At 52.3% G+C, this 23,165-nt stretch overlaps 1 protein-coding gene across 5 annotated transcripts; it reads left to right on the top strand.

The window, feature by feature from the left end:
* The first annotated feature begins 4,656 nt into the window (after positions 1 to 4,656).
* On the top strand, positions 4,657 to 22,684 carry CLN6 (CLN6 transmembrane ER protein). 5 transcript variants are annotated; one of them, XM_036245759.1, is made up of 7 exons: positions 4,657 to 4,733; positions 12,547 to 12,661; positions 16,365 to 16,463; positions 17,510 to 17,698; positions 18,036 to 18,091; positions 19,466 to 19,588; positions 21,200 to 22,684. In XM_036245759.1, the coding sequence occupies exons 1-7, from the start codon at positions 4,657 to 4,659 to the stop codon at positions 21,468 to 21,470; spliced, it is 930 nt and encodes a 309-aa protein (XP_036101652.1). In that variant the 3' UTR covers positions 21,471 to 22,684. The 5 variants fall into 5 exon arrangements, with proteins under 5 accessions (XP_036101652.1, XP_036101683.1, XP_036101677.1 ...); XM_036245777.1 differs by lacking the exon at positions 4,657 to 4,733 and adding an exon at positions 10,861 to 11,429; XM_036245769.1 differs by lacking the exon at positions 4,657 to 4,733 and adding an exon at positions 12,201 to 12,265.
* The last annotated feature ends 481 nt before the right edge of the window (positions 22,685 to 23,165 follow it).

The following is a 23,165-nucleotide window of genomic DNA, read 5'->3' as shown; positions in this document are numbered from 1 at the left end:
TTCTGGATAAGGGTTGAGTTTATTCCCACATGTGGGAGAGAGTGATCTCTTCCATTAAGGAGGGAGGAAAGAGCACAGGATCTCCTCTCTTGGGGCTTTTGTTCGAGTGTGCAACCCCAAGGAAATGAGCTGCCCTCTCCTCCCTCCCTTGTCTGTCTGGTCCAAGAGGGAGCCATGATTGTGCACCACTTGGCCTCACTGACGGGCCCAGGTGAGCACCTGCCCCATGCTGAGCCAATCAGAATCCTCCCAAGGGAATCCAGGCTCATTCTGAGTTCAGGCTCTGCTTCTCTCTCGAAAGGAAGAAAGAAGCTTGGAAGCTGCTGGCTGAGGCCATTTGCTGCCATGCTCCCTAGGACGCAGGAAAAGCCAGTCTCCAGGGCTAGAGAAGGACAAAACAGCAAGAGTTGGAAGGAGGTGATTTTCTGGGTTCTCCAAGTCCCACTGGTTCTTGTCTGTGCCCAAGGCCCAGTGACATCCTGTGTTTAGATTCCTTACGAAGCTTCTGTATCTTTATAATAGAAAATCCCATTTTGTCATCAACCTGTCCCCCGTTGTTTCTGGCAAGAATCCTAATGAAAGCAAAGTGAGGCAAACACTTCTTTCTCTTTCCCCACAGTGTGACTTCTGAGCACCTTCCCAGCTTCCCAAAGGGCAACTTCAGCCTGGAGAAGGGTGTCCTACAGGAGACACCAGCTGACAGGGAAAGTCAGTCTCCATCTCCTTCTGGGTCACCTCACTGTTCCTCCAGGCCCCTGGCGTCTGTCCTCCTTCTAACCATGCATAGTCCATTTCCCACACTCAGGGCGCCCTACACCAGGCACAGCTGACCCTTCCTTAACCCATTTCCTCTTTGCCTGTCCTCCTGAGTCACAACATCTGAGTTCAGGGGTCGGTGTGTCATGCTTCCCAGGTGGTGGCTGCAGCGTAACAGGGACCTTCAAAGCCGTTGGGGAAAGGCCAGTACAGGAAGATGTTTTGGGAAAAGGAAAACTTCTTTTTAAGTTCTTAAATTGACTTGACGGAAAGAGCGCTGGAGTAGAAGTAAAGAATCTGGATTCTGGTCCTGGCTTTGCTTCTAACTTGCATGTGACCTTAGGCTTCAGTTTTTGACTGCACAATGACAGAACTGCATGAGATCAAAGGCTTTCCAGGGAGCCCTGTCAAGGTCATCACCTTGGAAACCACTGGGGAAAAAGAGATGGCATCAGGGCTCTTTCTCCTCACTCTGTTTTATACACTGAGCATCCTTGTCAGATGCTGTCCTAGCCCAGGTTCCCAAAGAAACAGAGTTTGAGGCAGAAGTGTACGCAGTAACGTCTTCTGCGGGAGTGCAGTGCCAGGAGAGTGAAGAGAGGCAGAGAAGGAGGGAGAGCGCAGGGGTGCATTGCTGAGCTGGCCACCAAGAGTATCAGCTGATGCAAAAATCTTCTTTAAAGAGGCTGTGTGAAGCTTAGGGCAGTTTCTCCAGGAGAAGGAAGAGAAAAGAATGTATCTGCCAACCCATCTCTTGTTGGTCAAAGGTTCACCCCATGGAGTGCCCAGCACCCCTGCACTTCTGAGACCAGAATTTCAGACGGGTTGGTGGTGCAGTTGGTTTGTGCTGGAATGAAACAAGTGACAAGGACCAGGAAGATAGGTGTGGCTGAAAGGGGCTCCTGTGGTGCATTAAAAAGTATCTGATACAACTATAATTGAAAAAGAGTGAAAACATTTGCTAAAATAAAAGTTCAAACCACTGGGCTGGATAATCCCAAAGGACTTTTCCAGCTAAAAAGTTTCTTGATGCTATTCACTGAAATGGCAGCTCAGAGAGCTGAGATCATTTGCCCTTCTGGTGTGCAGGAACCGTGTCCCCAGAGAGTTATAAGCTATATCCCTGGAAATGTACCCCTCAGTGCTCAAGAGTTGGTGCCAACTTTGCTCTACCACCCACCCCCCAGAATTTCCGTGCAATTTGAGAGCTAGTGCAGGTTGTGTTTTCAAAGAGGTCTGATGGAATGGGGAAGAGAGGGACTCATATCCCACCAGGCTGGGGGTAGTTTTCATCTTGTTCTTTTAAGAAGGCCTGGCCCTCCTGCCAGCCTGCACTCCCTTCTACTCAAGCGCCAGCTGCTGGCTCTAGACAGGACACAGATTTGTTGGTATTTACAAGATTGGAGGATTAAATGGGCCAGAGAGGCCCCTCCACACAGCCTCATCCTCTAATGGCTGGAAGCCCACCCCTAGGTGTTACTAAATCTGTGATTACATCATGGGCACCTCATGTCCCTTCTTTAGAGCCCAGCAGGCTTTCAAAGCCAACAGAAAATAAGGAGATTGAGGTCAGTGTGGGAAGCCTCAATCCTTCTTCTCTGGTGTATACATAGATCAATCTGCAGATGGAAGATCACATTCACCAAAATTAAACCTGTGATCCAGTCTGAGCATTGTCATTGGCTGACCTTGGGCACACAACTTCAGCTCAGGACATTGATTTTCTCTGCTTTAAAATAGGGACATCACCGGCTCTACTTAAATGAGGAAAAAAAAAAAAGGTTATAAAGTAAATACACCCTTCAGTGGAGCAGGAGGGGCGCAGTCATTCTAGGGAGGGACCTGGACGGCTAACTGTGGGCATTGGGGGTGGCCCGTAGGCTGCTAGAGCCCAGGATGAGGCCAATGGACAATGACTGGATGCAGGCACCTTCCACAGCTGAGATGGGACATTTGTATTCTGATAAAAAAAAAGATAAGAAAAAAGTCCAATACAAGTATCCCAAGAGAAAAGACAGGGAAGAAAATAAAATGCAAATAGGCATGGCTCAAACCCCTCACATCATGGAGGGAACATGAGGTCTGGGAGACTATTATAAATAACAAATCCACCAGGGCCAGGCTCTGTGCGAAGGGCTTCATGTATATTACTTCATTTAATCATCACAACCCTAATTCAGTAGATGCCACAGGCTTCTCCTGGTTACAGATGAGTAAACTGAGGCTGCGAGTGGTTGAGCAATTTGCCTAAGTGTCACAGCTAGTTAGGAATAGTACCAGGATTGAAACCAGGCAATCTGCCCTGAAGTGCTGTCAGGCTTTGCCAGTTGTCTCTCTTCTCACAGGAATGCTGTCTCCCCAGGCAGCCTCTTAGGTTCTGACTGTCATCTATATTCCCTTGACACACAAGTCAGTCTGCCCAGCTCCCAGGTCTGGCCTAAGCTTCAGATCCATGGGTACAACAGCCTTCCTGACCCACCTCAAAATTAATGTGGTGGAGGATGAATTCTCCTTTACCCCAAACCTGCTTTTCACTTTCCCACCCCTGACATTCAAGTCACAGCCACAGACACGGTACTTCACACCCAACTTGATGTCATCAACTCTCTCCTTCCCACTATCACTGATAGCAGTACAGGCCCCTCACTAGAACAAATGCACCCCTCATGCTCCACCTCCCAGTCTCCTGTTCTGCCTCCTCTCAGCCATCCACACGCTGTGGCAGGGGCAGAAAGGGTCTAAAATGCAATTTGTTTGTGTCATGCCCCGGCTCTTCTATCGCTTCCCATTGTTCTTAGGATAAAGGCAGAGTCCCTTCCCTCCTCAACCGTCACCTCTTCCACCCAGTACTGTGCTACTCTCACTGAGCTTGTATCTGTTCTTCAAACACCAGCGTCTCTCTGGATGCCGGCCCTCTGCCTGGCTGTTCCCACTGCCTGGAACATTCTTCCTCTCCAGCTGTGTGTCCCGTTGACTCCTGCTCAGACGTCACTGTCGGCTCCTAAACCCAAAGTCACAGCTGGGATGGCCGTCCTCCAGAAGCCTGTCAGACCCCACCCACTCCAGGTCTCCGCCCGCACAGTGTGCAGTGGTTTCCCCATCACACCCCTTACCAGTCCCCTCCCCCACCCACCCTGACCCAGCTAGAGTGAGCGGGGTTTCTCCGTTCCGCCCGCAGATGCGCTGCTCACAGCAAGGAGTTAGTACACGTTCAAATGGGAGGCAGGGAAAGTGACTTTTCCAAACCCGCAAAGTCCAACAGAGTGACAAAGCCAGAAACTGAATGCGCATCACCGTCACCCCAGCTTGGAAAGAATTCGCAGCTCCTCTGCGTGCTACCCTCCTATGTCACTGGTTATTGAATTCCTAGTGTCGACGGCCAAGAGCCGACATTATGAGAAGCGACGTCTTCCATTTGAGGAAGGATACGAATCCCCCAAGCCTTCCTGTCGTCCCCAAGGACAAGGGAAACCCGCCTCGTCTCCTCCCCAGGTGGGCATTTGTATCCCCCAGGTCCCTTCTCTAGACCAATATCCCGCCCCCGAAACGCAGGCGACCCCCGCGATCCCAGCCCCGACTTGGCCCCCACCCACTCTTCCTCGAGACGCCCGATCGCGCGTCCTGCCCGCCCCTCGAGAGCTCGCCCCGCCTTCCTCGCGCCCTCGGCCCTCTCCGGCCCCGCCCCCCGTAACCTCCGCTGCCGGCCCCGCCCCTGGGGCCCCGCCCCCGCCCCCGCCCGCGCAGGGGGGCCGAGCTCTCTCCCGCGGGCGCGCCTGGGCCAGCCCGGAGCCCGCCCCAGCCCGCCCCGCGCGCGCTACTTGGTGTCGCCGCCGCCAGGCCAGCGAGCCCTTCTCCGACTCGGAACTGCAGGGGCGAGGGGTCGGCGGCGACAGGGCAGCCATGGAGGCCACGGCGCGGAGGCGGCAGCACCCGGGAGCGGCGGGCATGCAGCCGGGCGCCTCCTTCCTGCAGGCCAGGTGGGCGCGCTCCGGCGGAGTGCAGCGGATCCGCGTCCCGCCACGGCCCGCGTGCAGGCGGCCGGGGTGGGCCCGGCGGTGGCCCGGGGGCAGCGCAGCTGGGGTGGGTCGGAGGCTGCCTGCGGGGTCGGGCTTCCCTGCGCGACCGAGCAGCTTCCCCCTGGCCTGAGTCCCGCCCGCTTCGTTCTTATCCTGGGGTGCCAGAGCCCCGCCACCGGGCCGGCGTTGAGACAGTCGCTCAGTTGGGGAGACCTCTCCAGGGGCCTCAGAAACTCCGGGTGGGGGCAGCGGGTCCAGAGGACACCACTGCTCACTTGGGCCCCCAACGCACCTGCAAGCCAGGGCGCCACCTCCAAGTTCTTGGGAGGGGGGAGGGGGTCCCTACAACCCTGACTTAGGACTTGGATTCTGCTGTTAATCAGGAGGGTCACCCCCTTGCCCGGGGGGACCCAAGAGTGTGAGAATGTGATTGAAAGAGACTGCAGAGAACTGGGGACGCTCCTCTGCAGAGAAAGAATGAGGAAGGGCTCTCCTCACGTGGTTTGACCCTTCTGTCACCCAGGGGAAGACGTTATTGGTTGATGTAGTTGGGACCAGGCAAGACAGAGGAAGAGGCACGGAAGCCGCCTTTTCATTTTTCCCTCCATTCTGCTAGAAACATTCTTTTCGCTCAGCAGGCATTCATTAAGCATCTCTTGTGTACCCAGCGCTGTGCCAGGCACTGCGGGGGTGGGCAAGGAGAAGCCGGGAGGGGCTCGCAGTATGGAAGGAACTGGGAGGTCATCTTGGGGGGGAAGAAGAGGCACTTGAGCTGACTCTCAGAGGACTCGGTAGGTGACACAGGGAAGAAGGCTGTTTCAGAGAAGGAGTTTGGGGAAAGGCAAAGATTGTGATGGTCCTGGAGCTTTCCACATGTACAGTGGCAGGAAGATGCAGACTGGTTGTGAAGGACCTTTAATGTCAGCAGGGCTGGGACTAGAGTGCAGAATTTAAGGAGACACTCGGGACAGGGTACAACCCTTAGAGTGAGTGCCTTTTTTAAGAGTTGGGCCCTATGTGCCCGACTTGCCTCACCCTAGTTCCTGCTCTGACTGGCAGATTAAGGATGCAGTCTTTTTTCTGTAGGTGCAGGAGAGCCATAGAAGGTTCTTGAGCACTAGTGTGTTCAAAATAGATTCTAGGAAGTTCGTGGTATGATTTTGGATGAGGAGACAAGTCTGAGAGGCTTTCTACTGAGGAACATCTCTGATCAGCATCCCTTTCAAATTGGGAGTTTGACTGCCCTGAACTGTGTGCTAACCCGATTAGAACAGTCTGTGGGTATCAGATATGCTCACCACTTCATCTCAATAGTGGGGCTTCCATTTGCAGCATCTTAGTCTGTTTGTATTTTGCATATAGGGAAACTGAGGCCCAGGGATGTTACATCATTTGCTGGAAAGAACCAGGCCCTAAACCCAGGGCTTCTGACTTCTGGTTCCTGCTCTTACTACTCCACTTTGCCTAATAAGGAGTGATGTCCCTCTACTCCTGCACAAGCTTCCCATCAGTTAGGATGCTCCCTGGAGATGGGGTGAGGGCTGGCTCTCTCTCAGGGTGTCTCTGTTATCCTCACTGGGTGCCTCTGGGCCCATTCTCAGTATCGTTTCTGCTCTTGACAGTAGGTAGAATCATCCTAATTACTTAGGATGCTTGGATTTCCTCTGCTGCATCCTTTTTTTTTTTTGGTACGTACCCCTAGCGGGAACCGAACCCAGAACTCTGGTCCGCAGTCCGATGCTCCAACCACTGAGCCAGACCAGCCAGGGCCCTCTGCTGCATCCTTAAACACCTTTAATGGCAAGATGCTCATTACCTTTCAAGGTAGCCCATTTCTGCTCTGTTGACATTTTTATTGTAATTAAAGTAATACGTGTTCATGATTAAATAAAAATAGCACAGAGGGCCCTGGCCGGTTTGGCTCAGCAATTGGAGCATCATCCCATGGACTCGTGGACTGAAGAGTCTCGGGTTCGGTTCCAGTTGAGGGTATGTATGTACCTTGGTTGCAGTTTGATGCCCAGCCCTGGTTGGGGTTGTGCAGGAGGCAGCCAATCGATGTGTTTCTCTCACATAGATTTTTCTCTCTCTCCCTCCCTCCCACCCACTCTATCTGAAAATCAATGGAAAAATATCCGCCAGTGAGGATTTAAAAAAAAAAAAAAAAAAAATAGCACAGAGGGCTTAGAATAAAAAGCAATGGTCCCCTGTTCTACCTCTTTCTGGCACCAGAGACAACCATGTTAGCTTCTTTTAGCTGTTTCTAAGTAATAATAACAAACTACATAGCAGTTTCTGTGGACCAGGCCTTGCTCTAACTTTTTGCACATACTAATTCAACCATAACTCTTGATGTAGGATCTAATGTTATCCTCTATTTTACAGATGAGAACATTAAGGTCCCAAAGGTAAGTAACTTGCTAAAGATCTGATTAGTGGCAGACCTGGGATGTGACCTAGGTGGTCTCCTAAGTCCATACTCTTTTTTTTTATCCTCATATGAGGACACTTTTGCATCTATCTTCAGTAGAACAAGAGGGAGAGAGGAGGGAAGAGAGAGAGAGAAACATTGACGTGAGAGAGACACATCAACTGGTTGCCACCCACAAGACCCCAACCTGTGCGAGGACAAATTGCAACTGAGGTACATGCCCTTAGCAGGAACCGAACCCAGGACTCTGGTCCGCGGGCCGACGCTCTAACCACTGAGCCAAACCGGCCAGCACCAAAGTCCATACTCTTTTTTTTTTTTATCCTCACTCGAGGACATTTTTCCATTTTTTGTTCAGATAGAGCAGGAGAGAGAGAGAGAGGAACAGAGAGAGAAATATCGACGTCAAAGGGACACATCGAGTGGCTGCCACCTACATGACCAACCAGGGCCGGGGACAAACTGCAACCGAGGTACGTGCCCTTAGCAGGAACCGAACCCAGGACTCTCTGGACCGCAGGTCGACGCTCTAACAGCTGAGCCAAACCAGCCAGGGCCCGAAGTCCATACTCTTAAAAAGCTATGGTCAGCTGCTATTTCTCTATTTATCAACTTTACCTTCTAAGTTAATGTTTACCAACTGACTTCCTATTATGATTTGGTTCACTTATACCTCCCTCATCTTCTTCACAAGATGGTGTTTTTATCACTATTTTTAGTTTTTGTTACCTTGGTAGCCTTAGGGAATTGCGTATACCATTATTTTGTTTTTCTGTTCAACTGTAGGCAGTAACCCTTGATTACTTTTTTTATAGATGTTTTTTATTGATTATTTAGAGAGGAAGGGAGACAGTGATAGAAACATCCATGTGATAAAGAAACATTGATGGGCTGCCTCCTGCATGCCCCCTACTGGGGGTCAAGGTGGCAACCCGGGCATATGCCCTGACTAGGAATCGAACTGGGACCTCTCTCAGTCCATGGGAGGATGCTCAATCCACTGAGCCACACTGGGCCACACTGGCTGGGGCACCCTTGATTACTTTTTCTTTTTTTAATGTTTTTATTGATTTCTAGAGAGAGAGAGGAAGGGAGAGAGATACAGAAACATTGATGTGAGAGTGATCCGATTGACTGCCTCCTCCATGCCCCTCACTGGGGATCGAGCCAGCAACCCAGGCATGTGCCCCAACTGGGAATTGAACCAGGATCTCTCAATCCATGGGTCGACGCTCAATCCACTGAGCCAACTGGCCAGGCTTGATTACTTTTTAAAAAGAGAATATTAGTCCCCTACTTACTCTAACCTTTAGCTGTCTTTATCCTTTCCTCCAACTCCTGTCATATATAGTTTTATTTTCATGTTATCAAGGTTGACAAAATTACCTGCTGTTTTTAACCATATTGTCTTTAGTGTTTTATCTGTGGAGTTATTCTAAACTTTGACAACCAATATGTAATTTTACATTAGTTAAGGCATGTAAACAGTGTTCCCTACAGAGCAGAGTAATCTTTAACAGTTACATTTGCTGTTTTATATTGCTTTTGTTTTTCCTGGAGTTTCTAATTACCTTCTTTTTTCCCTCTTATTATTTGCCTTTATTTCCTCATTGTTTGTTCCAGTTTTGCATCATGTCAGATATGTCACCATTCTTTATATAGAACCCAAATCCCAAATCTGTCTATAGTCCCTGCTCACGGTCCCTGCTTGATTCCACCATGGGTAGGACCCCCTCCTTTTCTGCCAGGCAGTCTTGCAGATGCTGCTGACTGCTTTGAATATTTCAGCTGTGTGGGATGCGCTCCCCAACTGTTGTGGTATCAGTGTCCCCATATGGTAAACTTGTAGAGGCGGGGAAGGAAAGGCTGGACTTGATTCAGGTTACCTGCCATTGTGCTCTCAGCAATGCAGTTTCTGATGAGGGAGACCCAGAGCTAGCAGGAGCGGGCCGGGGGGCAGAGTGGGGGTCAATATGTGAGGTCTGTGGAGTCAACAACTTGGGACAAGCTTAAGGTTGTTCATCCCCAGGAGAGGAGATGGGGGAGAGAATGACTTCACTGTCCATGATCTGCCTCCTGTAGTCAGAGATCCAAGTTCTTCAGGGCTGGCAGTTACCACTGTCTGCTTTTTAAGGCCTTGCCCTGATGGTCACTAAGGGGAAGGGACAGGGTGGGGCCTCTGTGCTAGTCCCGAGGCTCAGATCCTTGAGCAGTCCTTGCAGTTAGTCCTGAATGGCTGCCCCATCAGAAGGCCAGCCCCTCCCTTCTCTTCCTCCGTAAGCCAGGCTTCCCAACTCCATGCAGTGCTGCCAGGCCCCTGACCCTGCTCTCTGCTGCTGTTCTGCCTGGTTAAATCCACCCATTCATGCTTGGAGGCTTCCTTCCTTCCGTTCTGTACTTCGTGTACTGTTCAAGGCTGCGCTGATCCCTCTCTAACTTGATCTCCTAATAGGCTGCATAGCTTATTCTAATAAACAGAAACAGTATACAGTAGTCCCTCGCCACTTCACTCTTCGACTTTCGCAGCTTCACTCTATCGCGGTTTTTTCAAATATAGTCATTAAAAAGTTCATCAAGACAGTGAAATTGATACAGCACGCGCTCGGTTGTCTGAGTCAATTATACACCCCTGTATTACAATTAAAATGAAAATTACTGTACGTATGGACTGTAGGCCTCTGTATTCGAGCACCCCAGGAATCCTTCAACACCAGGTGCAACCGCTAGTGTCTGGAATGGGTTAACCGCGATAAACGAGGGACGACTGTAGCAAGTGAATAAGAGCACAGGTCTTAAATTCATGTGCACCCAGGTTTGAATTCTGTGCTATCAGGACCCCTGGGTTGCGAGTGACAGAAAGCCAGTGTGAACTGTAGCACCCTTAGCAAAGGGAAATGTATCGGCACATGTGGTCAAATCGCTGGCCTTGGGGATGCCTGGAACTGGGAACATGAACACACAGGGCTTTTTCTCTCCATTTTCCCATATCCTTTCAGCAGGGCCGCTTCGTTCTCACCGGGCTGTCCCTTGAAGCGCCAACTTGGCCACAGGCAGCCCTAGGTTTGCATCTTAGGGCCCCAGCACCAGACAGGAGCAGCACTGTCCATGAACTCGAGTTAGAAAAGTCCCACTTGGTCCGGCCTGGGTTACTGGCTCTCCCTGTGGCTGAGGAAACATCATCTCTTACAGAAGAAGCAGGATGTGGGGAATAGGCTGACCAAAGGAACAGTCACTGCAGCTCCTTTCTACAGTAGGGGTCACCTTGGCTAAGCACTTAACGCCTGTAAGCCTCAGTCGCCTCCTCTGTAAACCAGGAGGGTGACTACCCTGCTTCCTGGGATTGCAGTGAGGATGAGATGAGACAGTGCAGGTGAAGCTCTGGCATAGCACCCATCTGACTCGAGCAGTGGTGGGGGGCACTGCATGGTGGGCACTGGAAGGCTTAGGTAACCTGGGAGAGGCCCACTCTATGGTCTCGCCTGCGACCAGAGGAAAATGAGATCCTGCAGGAGCTTGCCTTCCCAGCTCCGCAGTTGCTCTACCAGCCCAGTGTGGCCCATTCTTGGAATCAGCTCAAAAGTATCCTGGAATGTCATGGTACCAATATTAGCCTTAACAGAGGAAACCTCTGTGGTGCCTTTAAGGTAATGTTTGCCACTAAAAAGAACGAGTAACTGGTAACATTGTTTCAAGTCAGCCAGTAACCACTGAGCCTAAACCAGGCACTGAGCTGAGAACTCTGGAGAATACAAATCCGTGTCACACCGTTTCTGTTCTTGGCACAAATGGGACCATAAAACGCCTCAATCATCTGAGGAAGTAGTGGGCTGCTTGTCACTGGAGGTGTGCAGGTAGTGGCAGGATACTGTGAGGAGGATACGGACTCTGATGGGGGATGTCAGTGAATTGAGAGACACTTAAAAATCACTCCTCTTTTTGTGGGTCTAGGTAAGAAAGGAAAACTCCAGCCCTGTGATGTCATAGCCAGGCTGCAAATTAGAGATGAAGCACTCCCTGTAGTGGGATGGGTAGAGTTTCGGGGAAAGCTTCATCAGGGAAGCCTTTCTGGAGAAGGTGGCACATACATTGGCCCTTGAACTTCAGCTCAACTGTGAAGAGCAGAAGGCTGTTTTGCAGGAGGGACAGACATCCAAAGCTGTACTGTCAGATAGTGCTCCAGTTCTTGCCATGGTGCTCACATCAACTTGTGCCTGCTGGCATCCTTCGTAGGTTTCACTGTGGATTGGTGAGAAGAGGGATACCAGCAGCCCCATTCATACTTTCTTGTGGTTCAGGAACCAGTCTACAGTCTATAAGGCAAATTTCACTAGAGGACTCTGATTGGTCCAGCTCAAGTCACATGCCCCTCCCACAGACCAATCACAATAGACACAATGATAGGCTAGAGAAGTTCTGGCTCTCTCTTCCTTTCCCTCCTCCTCTCCATCTCTCTTTCTCTCTCTCTACCTTATGAGGACACATCAAGAATGTGAACATTATAAAAAAAAAACAGCCCTGGCCGATTTGGTTCAGTGGTTGGAGCGTTGGCCTGCAGTCCAGAGAGACCTAGGTTCAGTTCCCGCCAAGGGCATGTACCTCGGTTGCAGTTTGTCCCCAGCCCTGGTTGGGTCGTGCGGGTGGCAACCACTCGATGTGTCCCTTTCATGCCGATGTTTCTCTCTCTTTCCCTCCCACTCTATCTGAACAAAAAATGAAAAAATGTCCTCGGGTGAGGACAAAAATATATATATATAAGCTCTGAAGCCTAATCATTTAGGTTCACATATTTAGCAATGTTAACTGGACAAGTTACTTAATATGTTGGGTCTCTGTTTTTTCACTTATAAAATGGGGATATTATTCCAACCTCAAAGGATTTCTGTGGAGATTAAAACAGTTAAATGAGATAATACATGTGTAAACAGCTATAACATATGTAAATAGTTCCTGGAATATAATAAGTACTCAATAAATGTTAGCTACTATCATCCATCATCATGTTTCATGTTTTTCAGCTGCTTTTGCATCCTTTGCCCCATTTGATTTCCTCATCATTCTATTGGTGAGAAAAACCTGTTTGGCAGCTTCCTTCCTGAATCACAGAGAAGCTAAAGTCAGGGCAGTTGGAGTTCACTCCCAGGACACCTTCCCCTTGGCTGCAGGCCCAGACCCCAGTATTTCCTGCAAAATCCTTTTTCCTAGAACTTAACTATGTGTGTTTCCTCCTGCTCCCCAACTCCCCAGACCTTTCTGTGGCTCACTGTGGGGAAGAGGAGGAGGAGAAATTCCCGAGGGAGGAAGGGAGACGCACTGACCCCTCTCCTCTGTCTGGTTCCTTCCCAGGCACAGCTCCATCAAGACTGATGAGGCTGCCGGCACTGCTCCCTTCCACCTCGACCTCTGGTTCTACTTCACCCTGCAGAACTGGGTTCTGGACTTTGGCCGCCCCATTGCCATGGTGAGTGTGAAGCTGTGGACAGAGCCCCAGCTAGCAGTGAGGAGACTTAGTGTGACTTGAAGTAGCTGAGTGACCTTAGACAGGTCGTCCCCCCTACAGGTAAACTGCAAGAATAGGCCTAGATGATTTCATGTCCTTTGACTGTGGCCAGTGAGGCAACTGCCAGCAGGTAGGGGAAGGGGTCTGTGGGCCTCAACAGTCACGTTGAGCCTAACTTCCATTCTGGAGCCGGTGGCTCTGAACAGCCATGCTGTACCACCCCCATCTCTCACCTCCAGATCACCAAGCTAGAGGAGTGCGGAAAGAAAGCACAGCATCCCCACTGGCCGCGCCACAGCCTTGGAATAGGATTATTTTTCTGGAGGTGAAGAGTACAGGCTTAGCCCGGCTGATGTGGCTCAGTGGATTGAGCATCATCCCAGGAATTGAGAGGTCCCAGTTGGTTTCCTGGTCAGAGCACATGCCTGGGTTGCAGGCTCGATCCCCAGTAGGGGGCATGCAGGAAGCAGCTGATCAATGTTTCTCTCTCATGTCAATGTTTCTATCCCTCTCTCCTTTCCTCTCTCTCTAAAAATCAATAAAAATGTATTTTTTTTAAAGTATAGGCTGATTTTGCATATTATATATGACTCTGAGCTTCAGATAATTTTTGTGTCACCTAGTGAAACTGTCCCCTTCCCTCCAAGGCTACTTCATGCATCAGTGTACAGTGGCGGCCTCCACGGAGGAGATTAATACTGGAAGAGCACCAAAGCTCCTCACCCATGACAGATAGATAGATAACAGAATGTGGGAACAAATGGAAGGAGGTACCGCTGTGTACCAAGTTGTTAATTTTCTTGTAGGGGTGGTCAAATAACAAGATCCACCAGTAACACGGACATCTTGTGCATGCCAGGGATGATGCGAATTATCAAAGCCCTTTGGAAAGCAGTTTGTCAAGCTGATAACTAGTACCCAGAATAGTTTCCAGCACTATACGTGCTCAATAAACTTTTATTGAATGAATGATTATAAGAGGAAGGTAGAAATAGCAGCTAACATACATTAAGTACTTACTCTGTTCTAAGCTCTTTACATGGTTAAACTTACTTAGTTCTCACATAAACACTATTATTAATCTCAACTTTACGGATGAGAAGACTTGAGGATAGAGGGTAACTGGCTCAAGCTCACCCAACTAGCCAGTGCAGAAGCCAGCATCTGTACCCAGGACTCTGGCCCCAGAGCCCCCCTTCCCGTCACGTGTATCTCCAGAACCCTGATATGTTCATCCCTTCTGACCCAGTAAGATCCCTCCCAAGAATCTGCCCTGAAGATGTAATCAGCCAGAGCCAACAGCCCCTCTACCCAAAGATGTTCATTTGAGCATTACTTAAAATAGCCAAAACTTACAAGTGATTTCAGTGTCCAGCAGTAGGGACTGGGTCAGTTAACTTTGCTGTGTCCAGGACAGAGGATATTACCTGGCCAGGAAGCAGGGACTGTGGCTTCTGTAGAGCAACCTGGAATGTTTAAGGAGAAAAGAGGTGCCTAAGTGGCATGCACACTGACAGTACAAGTCAGTGACAGTCCCAACAGTCTCGTATACATGGCTCAAAGACGAAGGGGATGAAGAAGAGCTTTTCTGGCAGTGTGTCAGGGAGGAGCCATGGTGGATGCTGGTTCTTCTTTCTGCAGACATGTTTTTTTAATGTAGGAGAAGGAAAAGGGACTGGGCCAGGAGTCAGGACACCTTGGTCAGGCTTTGATTGACCATGGGCAAGTCACTGTCATTTGGGCTTCAGTTCTCTCATCTGTAAGAGGACTTGTGAACTTGCTGCTCTGAGCTCCCTTCCAACATGAAGGTCCCATATTTTGGAGGACAAAGGAGCTGCCCATCAGACTGGTGCTCTGGGAAGGGAGATGAGGCCAGGAGCAGGCGTGTGGCTCTCCTCACAAGGACCCAGTCTCATCCTGCCCAGAGTTGCTGTGGCCACATTTCTCCCAAGGGGGCTCGTGGGGAGAATATGCATTTGAAAAGTTCATGTTGTATACACTGGAGCTCTTCAAATGTATGCAGGATAGTCCCAAAATTCTAATAACTACCAAATAAGACATTTTACCAGCCATAAAAGTAACATGTAGTAATAACAAGTCAGTTCATACCCAGGTGTATAAAGAAGTGAGACTCTCCCTTTCCAGTCCCATCCCTGACAGTTTGGGGCACATCCTTTCACTCCTTTCTCTACTCAGACAGACATACCTACACATCTTTTTTCTTTTCCTAACCAAAATGAGATTTTTACTTTATACCTTATTCTATAATGTGTTTGTTTTAGTTTATCATAGAGGTCTCTCCATGTCAGCACATAGGCCATTTCTGTCAATGGCTACTGAACCTTCTACAGTAAATATGTACTATAGTATATTCAGCTAGTTCTGTTTAAGTGACGAGTTGGCTTATTTCTGGTATTTTGCTATCACAAAGAATAGTTTAGCCACCATATGTATCTTGCTGTAGATATAGAGACATTCACACATGAGGAAGAAAGAGAAAGAGAGAGATTGAGATTTCTTTATCCTAGGAGCTGTATTTCTGCAGATTAGTTTTATCCAGTGTGGCATTTTTTAATTAAGAGATAAAAACTCACCCTGGCCGATTTGGCTCAGTGGTTGGAGCGTTGGCCTGCAGTCCGGAGAGACCCAGGTTCAGTTCCCGCTAAGGACGCGTACCTTGGTTGCAGTTTGTTCCCGGCCCTGGTTGGGTCGTGCAGGTGGCAGCCACTCGATGTGTCCCTTTCACGTCGATGTTTCTTTCTCTCTCTCCCTCTCTCTCCCTCCCACTCTATCTGAACAAAAAATGGAAAAAAAATGTCCTCAGGTGAGGATAAAAAAAAATAAGTAAATAAAAGAGATAAAAACTTAAATTTTTTATTGAAATTTTTGGTCATTACACATTTTCTTAATCAAACTATACTAGAATTATAGTTTGGCAGTGTGTGGAGTGTGTGTGTGTGTGTGTGTGTGTGTAATCTTTTGAGCTGGAATAGGATTTTCACACTGACCCCCACAAGGCCAGAACTCCCTGAGGTAGACCAGTAAGAAGAACTGCCCCTGGCCTGCCTCCTCTCTCAGGGAAGGTAGGAAAGGAAGAACTGAGGCTACTTTGAAGAACTCATTTTCTCCTTTGTTTCCTAATGTAGACCCTTGACCTGATTCAGAAGCAGGCCTTCTGCTCAGTAGATAGAGCACTTTCCCACAACTGGACCAAGTGGCCAGAAGAGCTTGTCATCATTACAGGACCTGGAGTGCCAGGTCCCTAAGAGTCCCTGTAGACCACCTGGGCCACATTTCTTGTGTCACAGATGGAGAAATCCTAGAGAGGGGAAGGACTTGCCCAGGGTCACCAAGAAAGTTGGTGGCACCAGTGAGTCCCAAAGGAGCCTCCAACTACTAGGCCAGTACCCAGGGACATGTATTTAGTACCCACTAGGAGAGGGGCACAGGGTCAGGCCTGGATTTGCATCTACTGTGTGCCTGTAGACAAGTCTATTTACCTTCTCTGGGACTCAGTTTCTCTATCTGGAAACACCTTTGCCCTGAGGTTGCCAGGAAGATCCCAAGAGATCTCGGAAAGAATAAGAGTGTGTGAAGGAGGTGGGCTGACTCCCTGAGGGCCTCGTGGGTGTGCCTGGTGAACACTCCTTCCCTTGCTCCCCAGCTGGTGTTCCCCCTCGAATGGTTTCCGCTCAACAAGCCCAGCGCGGGGGACTACTTCCACATGGCCTACAACATCATCACACCCTTTCTCCTGCTCAAGGTACAGTCCCAGGCTCCCTGGGAGGAAGCTGGCGCCGGCCCTGGGAGTGCCCTGAGTCAGCTTTTCCCTGTCTGAGTATGGAGATGACGGCTATGGCCGGACAGCTCGAGTCCAGGGGCCCAGGGAAGGCAGGGCTGCCTCTGGCTGGGAGGGATGGAGAAGGCCTCCTCAAGGAGAGTTGTTTGATGTGGGCCTCAGCCTGCTGTGCGAGGGCCAAGTGGGAGAGGCATTCAGGCAGAAGGACCTGAAGACAGGGCCGTGCTTGGGAAACCATAATGTGTTTGGGAGGCTGCGGCAGCAGTGGGTGGGTTGCCCGGGAAGAGGCAGGGACCAGTGGGAAGGCAGGTGACAGGAATGGCAGTAAGGGAGGGTGAACTGGATCCTCTGGCCGGGAGATTCCCGGCTTTGAGATGCCACCCGGAGCACAGAGCTAGTCAGGGCTGCCGGCTTTGCACTTTGTCACATAAAGGCTTTTAAAACAACTACATCTCCATCTACTATCCCCATCATTTTGTTTTTAGAAAAATATTTCAAATCTCCCCAAATCAGAAATGTATAATTGCAGAATTCAAAGGAGTCCTAAGTTAAATAATTTAATTTCAGGAGCACCCTCCCCACCTGTCATTTTTGTGTGTGTTTGCCATGGGCCAGTCACTCAGAAATTGGAGGGTCCCTTCTACAGGCCAGCCCAGCCACCCAGGGGCACAACTGGGGGCGGTGGGCGGGCTGAGCCTGGTGTCCCAGTGCCTGTGTTGAAGGCCTGGCTGCCACATCCAGTAGTGGCTTGTGTGTGGCCTTGGGCAAGGAGCTGGCCCCTCTGATTCCGGAAAGGGGGTGCTGTTCCCTTGGCCCTGGGTTTACAGGGATCACGTGAGACTCTGGAGGCTGAGCTGGCCCACTAAAGGGAACCGCCAATTTGTGAGTGACTTTCCAGCTGGTGGCGTCCAGCCCAGCCCAGGTGCCAGGGAGGGATGCAGAGGGTGTCTCCTGTTGTGATGGAGGCCGGTCCCATTGCTGGGCTTGTGAACTTGCTGCTCTGACCGCAGCTCATCGAGCGATCGCCCCGCACCTTGCCGCGCTCCATGATCTACGTCAGCATCATCACCTTCATCATGGGCGCCAGCATCCACCTGGTGGGCGACTCCGTGAACCACCGCCTGCTCTTCAGTGGCTACCAGCACCACCTGTCAGTCCGTGAGAACCCCATCATCAAGAATCTCAAGCCGGAGACGCTGGTGAGGCCGCTCCCCACCGCGTTAACCCTGCGGGCACCCTGTCCTGCAGGCGGGGAGGTGCCACAGCCCGTCACTGCGCACGACCTCTCCCACGACCTCTCCCGAAGGCACCTGCCGGCGAGGGCACTGTCGCCGGGCCAGCTGGAGCAGTCGTGTTCCTGGGAAGTGCACACTGACTCCCCCTGGGCCCTCCTGTTGGAGGCAGGGACGGGACAGCTGGGGGGCTGGGGGAGGGGAGGGGAGAGGAGAGGAGGGAAGGGGAGGGGGACCAGAGGGTTGTATGGGCTCGCACCTCCCCAAGCATCTCCCTCTAACTCTGTCCCCCCTGCGCCCGCAGATCGACTCCTTCGAGCTGCTTTACTACTATGACGAGTACCTGGGCCACTCTATGTGGTGAGTGATGGGGCCAGTCTGTCTCCTCAGGGGTCCTGGCACCCCGCCAGCCCTGCCACCGGCCTCGGGGACACTGGACAAGGCTCTGGGCCCCGGACCTCCAGGTGCCGGGCGCAGCGCCTGGAACGCGTCTCTCCCGGCGCGGACCGGGGCCCTGGCTGCCCTCCGCCTCCTCCCGGCCGGCGGTGCCCGCGGCGGCCACTAGAGGGCAGCGGGCGGCCGTCTCGCCCTCCCCGGCCGGAGCCCGAAGCAGATGGGGGAGAAAGGCCTTCGCGCTGATAAACATGCCCCCCTGCTGTGCTGATGTGGGGGTGAGGACCCCTACCACGTCAGGCCGCGGACTTGGGGATGAGGCGGAGAAGAAGCTGAGAAGAGCCAGCTAGACCAGGCTGGGGGATGCTATCCGTGCTCCCCCTTCCTCAGAACTCCCAGGAGAGCTCCCCACCCCCTCACCCCACACAAATGGGGGCTCAGCCACAGAAGAGTCAGGGCCCCACCGTCCCCCCACACAGACACAGTTCACACAGGATAGACGGGGGGCAGTGGGAGGAGGGCTGAGCATGGATGGACAGCTGGTTAGTGCCAGGGCCCGCCTGGACCTGGGAGGCTTCCCCCCTGCCCTGCGCTGTGTCTCCGGGGCTGCTTGGGGACATGTTGCTCCTCCTGGCTCAGGGTCCTGGTCTCCCTGACCTTGGCCGGAAGACCCTTCTAGTGGAAGGTTGGAAAGGGAGGAGGAGAGGGGAACAGGCCTGAAATAGCCAGAGGACACAGGAGTGTGTGGGTACCTGCTGAGGGGGCCTGAGGAGGCTGGGTGAGGAGAGGGACCGTGAGAAAAGGGGTGCCTGGGAAAAGCAGCCTCGGGGGGTCCTTCGGTGAGATGTGCGCAGGGGAAGAGGGTGAGGCTGTGGGCTGAGCGAGTGAAGGGCCTTCACAGAGCTCCTCGCGGCCCCCAGCAGGTGCTGTTCTTTTTACTTATCTGGACCTCAGGCCTCTCTGCTCAGCCCTGCACAGGCATCCGTTTCCAGGCCAGTGCGAGGCTCGGGAGGCCTCGGGGGAGGGGAAGAGGCACCCCTCACACATGGAGTGAGTGAGGTGGCCCCAGCAGTGTGGCAGGAACAGCCCGCCCCCCCCCCCCAACGGCCTGTGGGCCCCTGATTCCTCCTGCTTCCTTCCTCTCCCAGCCTGGCCCCCCAGCGCAGGCAGGCTGGCAGGACTGAGTGCCCTTCGCAGACCAGGAACTTTGTAAACCATGCAGTGACACTCCATGGATGTCGCAAGAAACCAGTACAGGGGCTGGTGGGGAAGAGGGCCCGGAGGAGGTGGGTGTGAGGGGCGGCCAGGCAGGCCTCTGAGGCACTGGCTTCCCTGTTGCAGGTACATCCCCTTCTTCCTCATCCTCTTCATGTACTTCAGCGGCTGTTTCACTCCCACCAAAGCTGAGAGCTCAATGCCAGGGGCAGCCCTGCTCCTGGTGGTGCCCAGTGGCCTGTACTACTGGTGAGTGGACATTGAACCTGGGTTGGGATGGAAGGGGTCCTCATTGAGCCCGGCAGTAAAAATGTGCTCTTGAATTCAGAGCTGCTATGTGACCCCCATGTGAGACGCTCCCTGTCGGAGCCCAGCTTCCTCTTTAGTAGACACTGTGACAGTGGCATGTGGTGGCCTGTCGTCACGAGGAAGCCAGGCCTGGGTGTGTTCTCTCCATCCTCATGCCCCTCCACCCTGTGGCCCACCTCCCAGAACCCCAGTGCAGCCTTGGGCCAACAGACTCCATCTCTAACACCAAGCCCTGTAGAGCCCCATGGGTCTGTTTCCGTCCCTGTGAAATGGGGGCAGTACCTGCTTGTGTCCTCTCAGGAGATGGAGAGAAGCAGGGGGAGAGAAAAGGGCTTTGTAACCTGTAAAGCACCATGGTGATGACAAAGTTCCTGGCCTCAGGAGCTCCCTACCTGGTATCTGTGTCCTCCAGCTCTCTCCTCGTTACCAAGGACCCAAGCTCTTACCCCTCCTCTGTCACTTCCACCCTGAGGACAGGGATTGTGTGTGTCACAGGAAGGACTGGCCCTACTCTAATGGGAAGACTTCATCAAAATGGAAAGGACCTTCTTTCCTGGGGCCAGCTGCAGCCCACCTCCAGGGTCTGTCCCCTGACTGGCTCAGAGGGTCCAGCAGGGTGAATCTGTATGCCCCCGAGGACAGGATTAAAAGAAATGGGTGTCAACTCCAGCAAGAAAGAAAGGGCTTCCTGCCCAAACCGAAGCCACAGTGCGTTATTGCAGTGATAGCTACAGTGGTAGCAGCAACCATTTGTTACACAACGTGCTTTTCCAAGTGAGAGATGTACACAGCTCTTGTCAGTAACCTTGAGAGACAGGGCCATTTATGCCCCTTTTATGAGTAAGAAACCAGGCTTTAATATGTCATGTAAATTCCCCAAGGTCACACAGCTACTGACCTATAGTTCCTTGAATGGAATGGGTCAGCATTGGGGTTCTGTCTAGGGGCGTGGGATTGGACCAGATAACCTTCTCTGAAGCCCTACAACAAATGTCCCTGAGTTCCTGGCCATGTGCTAGGTGCTGCCTTTAGAGCTGCAGGGAACCCTGGGAGATCTGAGACTGCCCCAGCCTTCAAGGAGACAGTAATGACAATCCCCACAAATTGTAGCTATAGGCATTCTCAAACTCAAATGCCTACAGGAACCAAGCTGGTGCATCAGACAGACATCAAGTGAGGCAACAGGGAATGGTGTGGACTGTGGCAAACTAGAATAGTGTTCCAACGGGGGCAGCTGCTTTCCCCTCTAATCAGTTATTGTAGTGTGGGAATACAAGTCTAATGTGGCCAGAGAAACCAGAAATTCACATTTTTCAGGTACTTTGTTATTTCAATATAGGCAAAAAACTCAACATTTTAAAATGTAACGATGCAAGCCAGATCAATATGCTGCACCCACGCTGTGGTCCAGAGTGGTATGGTTTCGTGAGCTCCCTCATAAGATGAGCTGTTCTGACTGGGGAGCAGCCTGGGACCTGGGTGGAGGGAGGGGAGCCAGGCAGGATAGGGCTGTCATAGCACCTGCCTCACCCCACCCACTGACCTCCTCAGGTACCTGGTAACCGAGGGCCAGATCTTCATCCTCTTCATCTTCACCTTCTTTGCCATGCTGGCCCTCGTCCTGCACCAGAAGCGCAAGTGCCTCTTCCTGGACAGCAATGGCCTCTTCCTCTTCTACTCCTTCGTCCTCACTCTCCTGCTTGTGGCGCTCTGGGTCGCCTGGCTGTGGAACGACCCTGTACTCAGGAAGAAGTACCCCGGCGTCATCTACGTCCCTGAGCCCTGGGCTTTCTACACCCTCCACGTCAACAGCCAACACTGAGTCCCTGGCGTCAGCCACTGGTGCTCCATCGGGCAGAAGATGGGCCATAGAGGGTGTCTGAGCATGGGGCATGTGTACATGTGCGTGTGCATGCACATGCGTGCATGCGTGCATGTCCACCCACATGTGTAACCGTGACTGAGAACACGAGTGAGAGTACACATTGTGCACACGGATAGGTGTGTGTGTGTGTGCACACAACTTGATTGTTTTGGTCAAGTTTCTGTTTGGTTGGGAGCTTTCCAGGATGGGATTGAGCTTTAGGCAGCGTGTCCAGACCAAGATGTGGCCGCTGCCTTCCTGTGCCCCTGACTGCAGGGTCCCTTCTTCCTGGGAAGACCTCTGGGACCCATACAGGAGAGGGCTGGTGTGTCACCCACCACCTGATCTACTTCTCAGACCCACCCTGACCCTGGAAGCCAGATTACATAGGTTACGTGAACTTTCTGAGTATTACTGAGCAAAGCACATCCCTTCTCTGGGCTTCGTTTGCACTAGATAGGCCCAGGGTCCCAAAGGGTCGGTGGGCTAGTTGTAGTATCCTCTTGGGGCAGCCTGGGGATGGACAAGTAGTTCTATCCTGTCACTGTCCTTGTACCCTGAAAGGAGTATGTGCATCCCGGGCCCTCACCCCACCTCAGATTGCATGGGGTGTTGAGCCACCAAACCCCGAGGTCCACAGGCCCGCCCAGCCCTGCCCACCAGCCTGATCTCGGGGCCTGGCAACGGTCCTCTCCAACCACCTCCCAGAGGCTCTGCCTCCCTCCTTCCCTCCAGGAGAACAGCGGCACCCCTTCGTGTCAGCCTGGCTGCAGGATGGCAGTTCTCAAACCCTTGCACTGTTCCCTGAACTCCTTTGGGGGAGGGTACTGAGGCTCTCTCCAGTGGGCTTTGTCTCAGTCTGAATCTCCGCCTTTGGCCAGGGCCTACTCCCAGAAAAGGGAGGCGTGGTTCCCAGCAGTACCCACCCCAGGCCCTGCGGACTTGTCTCCTCACAGGGCTGCAGGCATTGCAGACTCATTTCCAGCCAGCCTGGCCCACGGGTGCTTGTGGGTCTCGGGGGGCCTATCTCCTTTCCTGTGTTCTCAGGGAGCCCCATGCCTCAGATGCTCCTTTCATGTCGGGGTCCCTCTGCAGCCCCCTTGGGGGACCCCGCCCTCTGGCCATTCCCTGCCTGCAGGGCATCAGGCCCTGGAGGTGTGAATAAAGGCTGTGTGAAGCCAAGCCTGGCTGGGCTGCTGCTTTGCGGATTTGGGAAGCGGGAGGGAGGAGGTCCCTAGAGCAGGGGAGAGTGGCTGGTCTGGAACCCAGGGAGGAGTGCTGGGCAGACCCCAAGGGCCCCCGCAGCCCCATCTGGCTGGGAGTGGGTGAGGCCACTGGCCCTCCATGCCACTTAGTAGGATCCCTGGATTGGAGAGAGGTGGGGGCCAGAAGGGCCTCGGTCAGCTCCAGCCCTCTTCGGAGTAGGGGGACTTGGGAGGGGCAGGACAGGCCATCTCCAGACGCCCCTCAGAGATGTCACGTGGGGTCTCCCAGCCGTGCTGCCAGCCTGGTTCAGAGCCTGAACCGAAGAGGGTGCCCCTAGGAAAAGGAGGGAGGCCTTTGTTGGAGGTCAGTACTTAGCCTTGGCCACTCACTTCATCTCCAGGAGCCTCAGCTCTTGATTTTCAAAGGTGTCAGCCTCTCCAGGCAGGC

The sequence above is a fragment of the Molossus molossus genome, unplaced genomic scaffold (genome assembly GCF_014108415.1).
Source record: "Molossus molossus isolate mMolMol1 unplaced genomic scaffold, mMolMol1.p scaffold_m16_p_1, whole genome shotgun sequence".
Lineage (NCBI taxonomy): Eukaryota > Metazoa > Chordata > Mammalia > Chiroptera > Molossidae > Molossus > Molossus molossus.
This window is presented reverse-complemented; position numbering and strand designations above follow the sequence as displayed.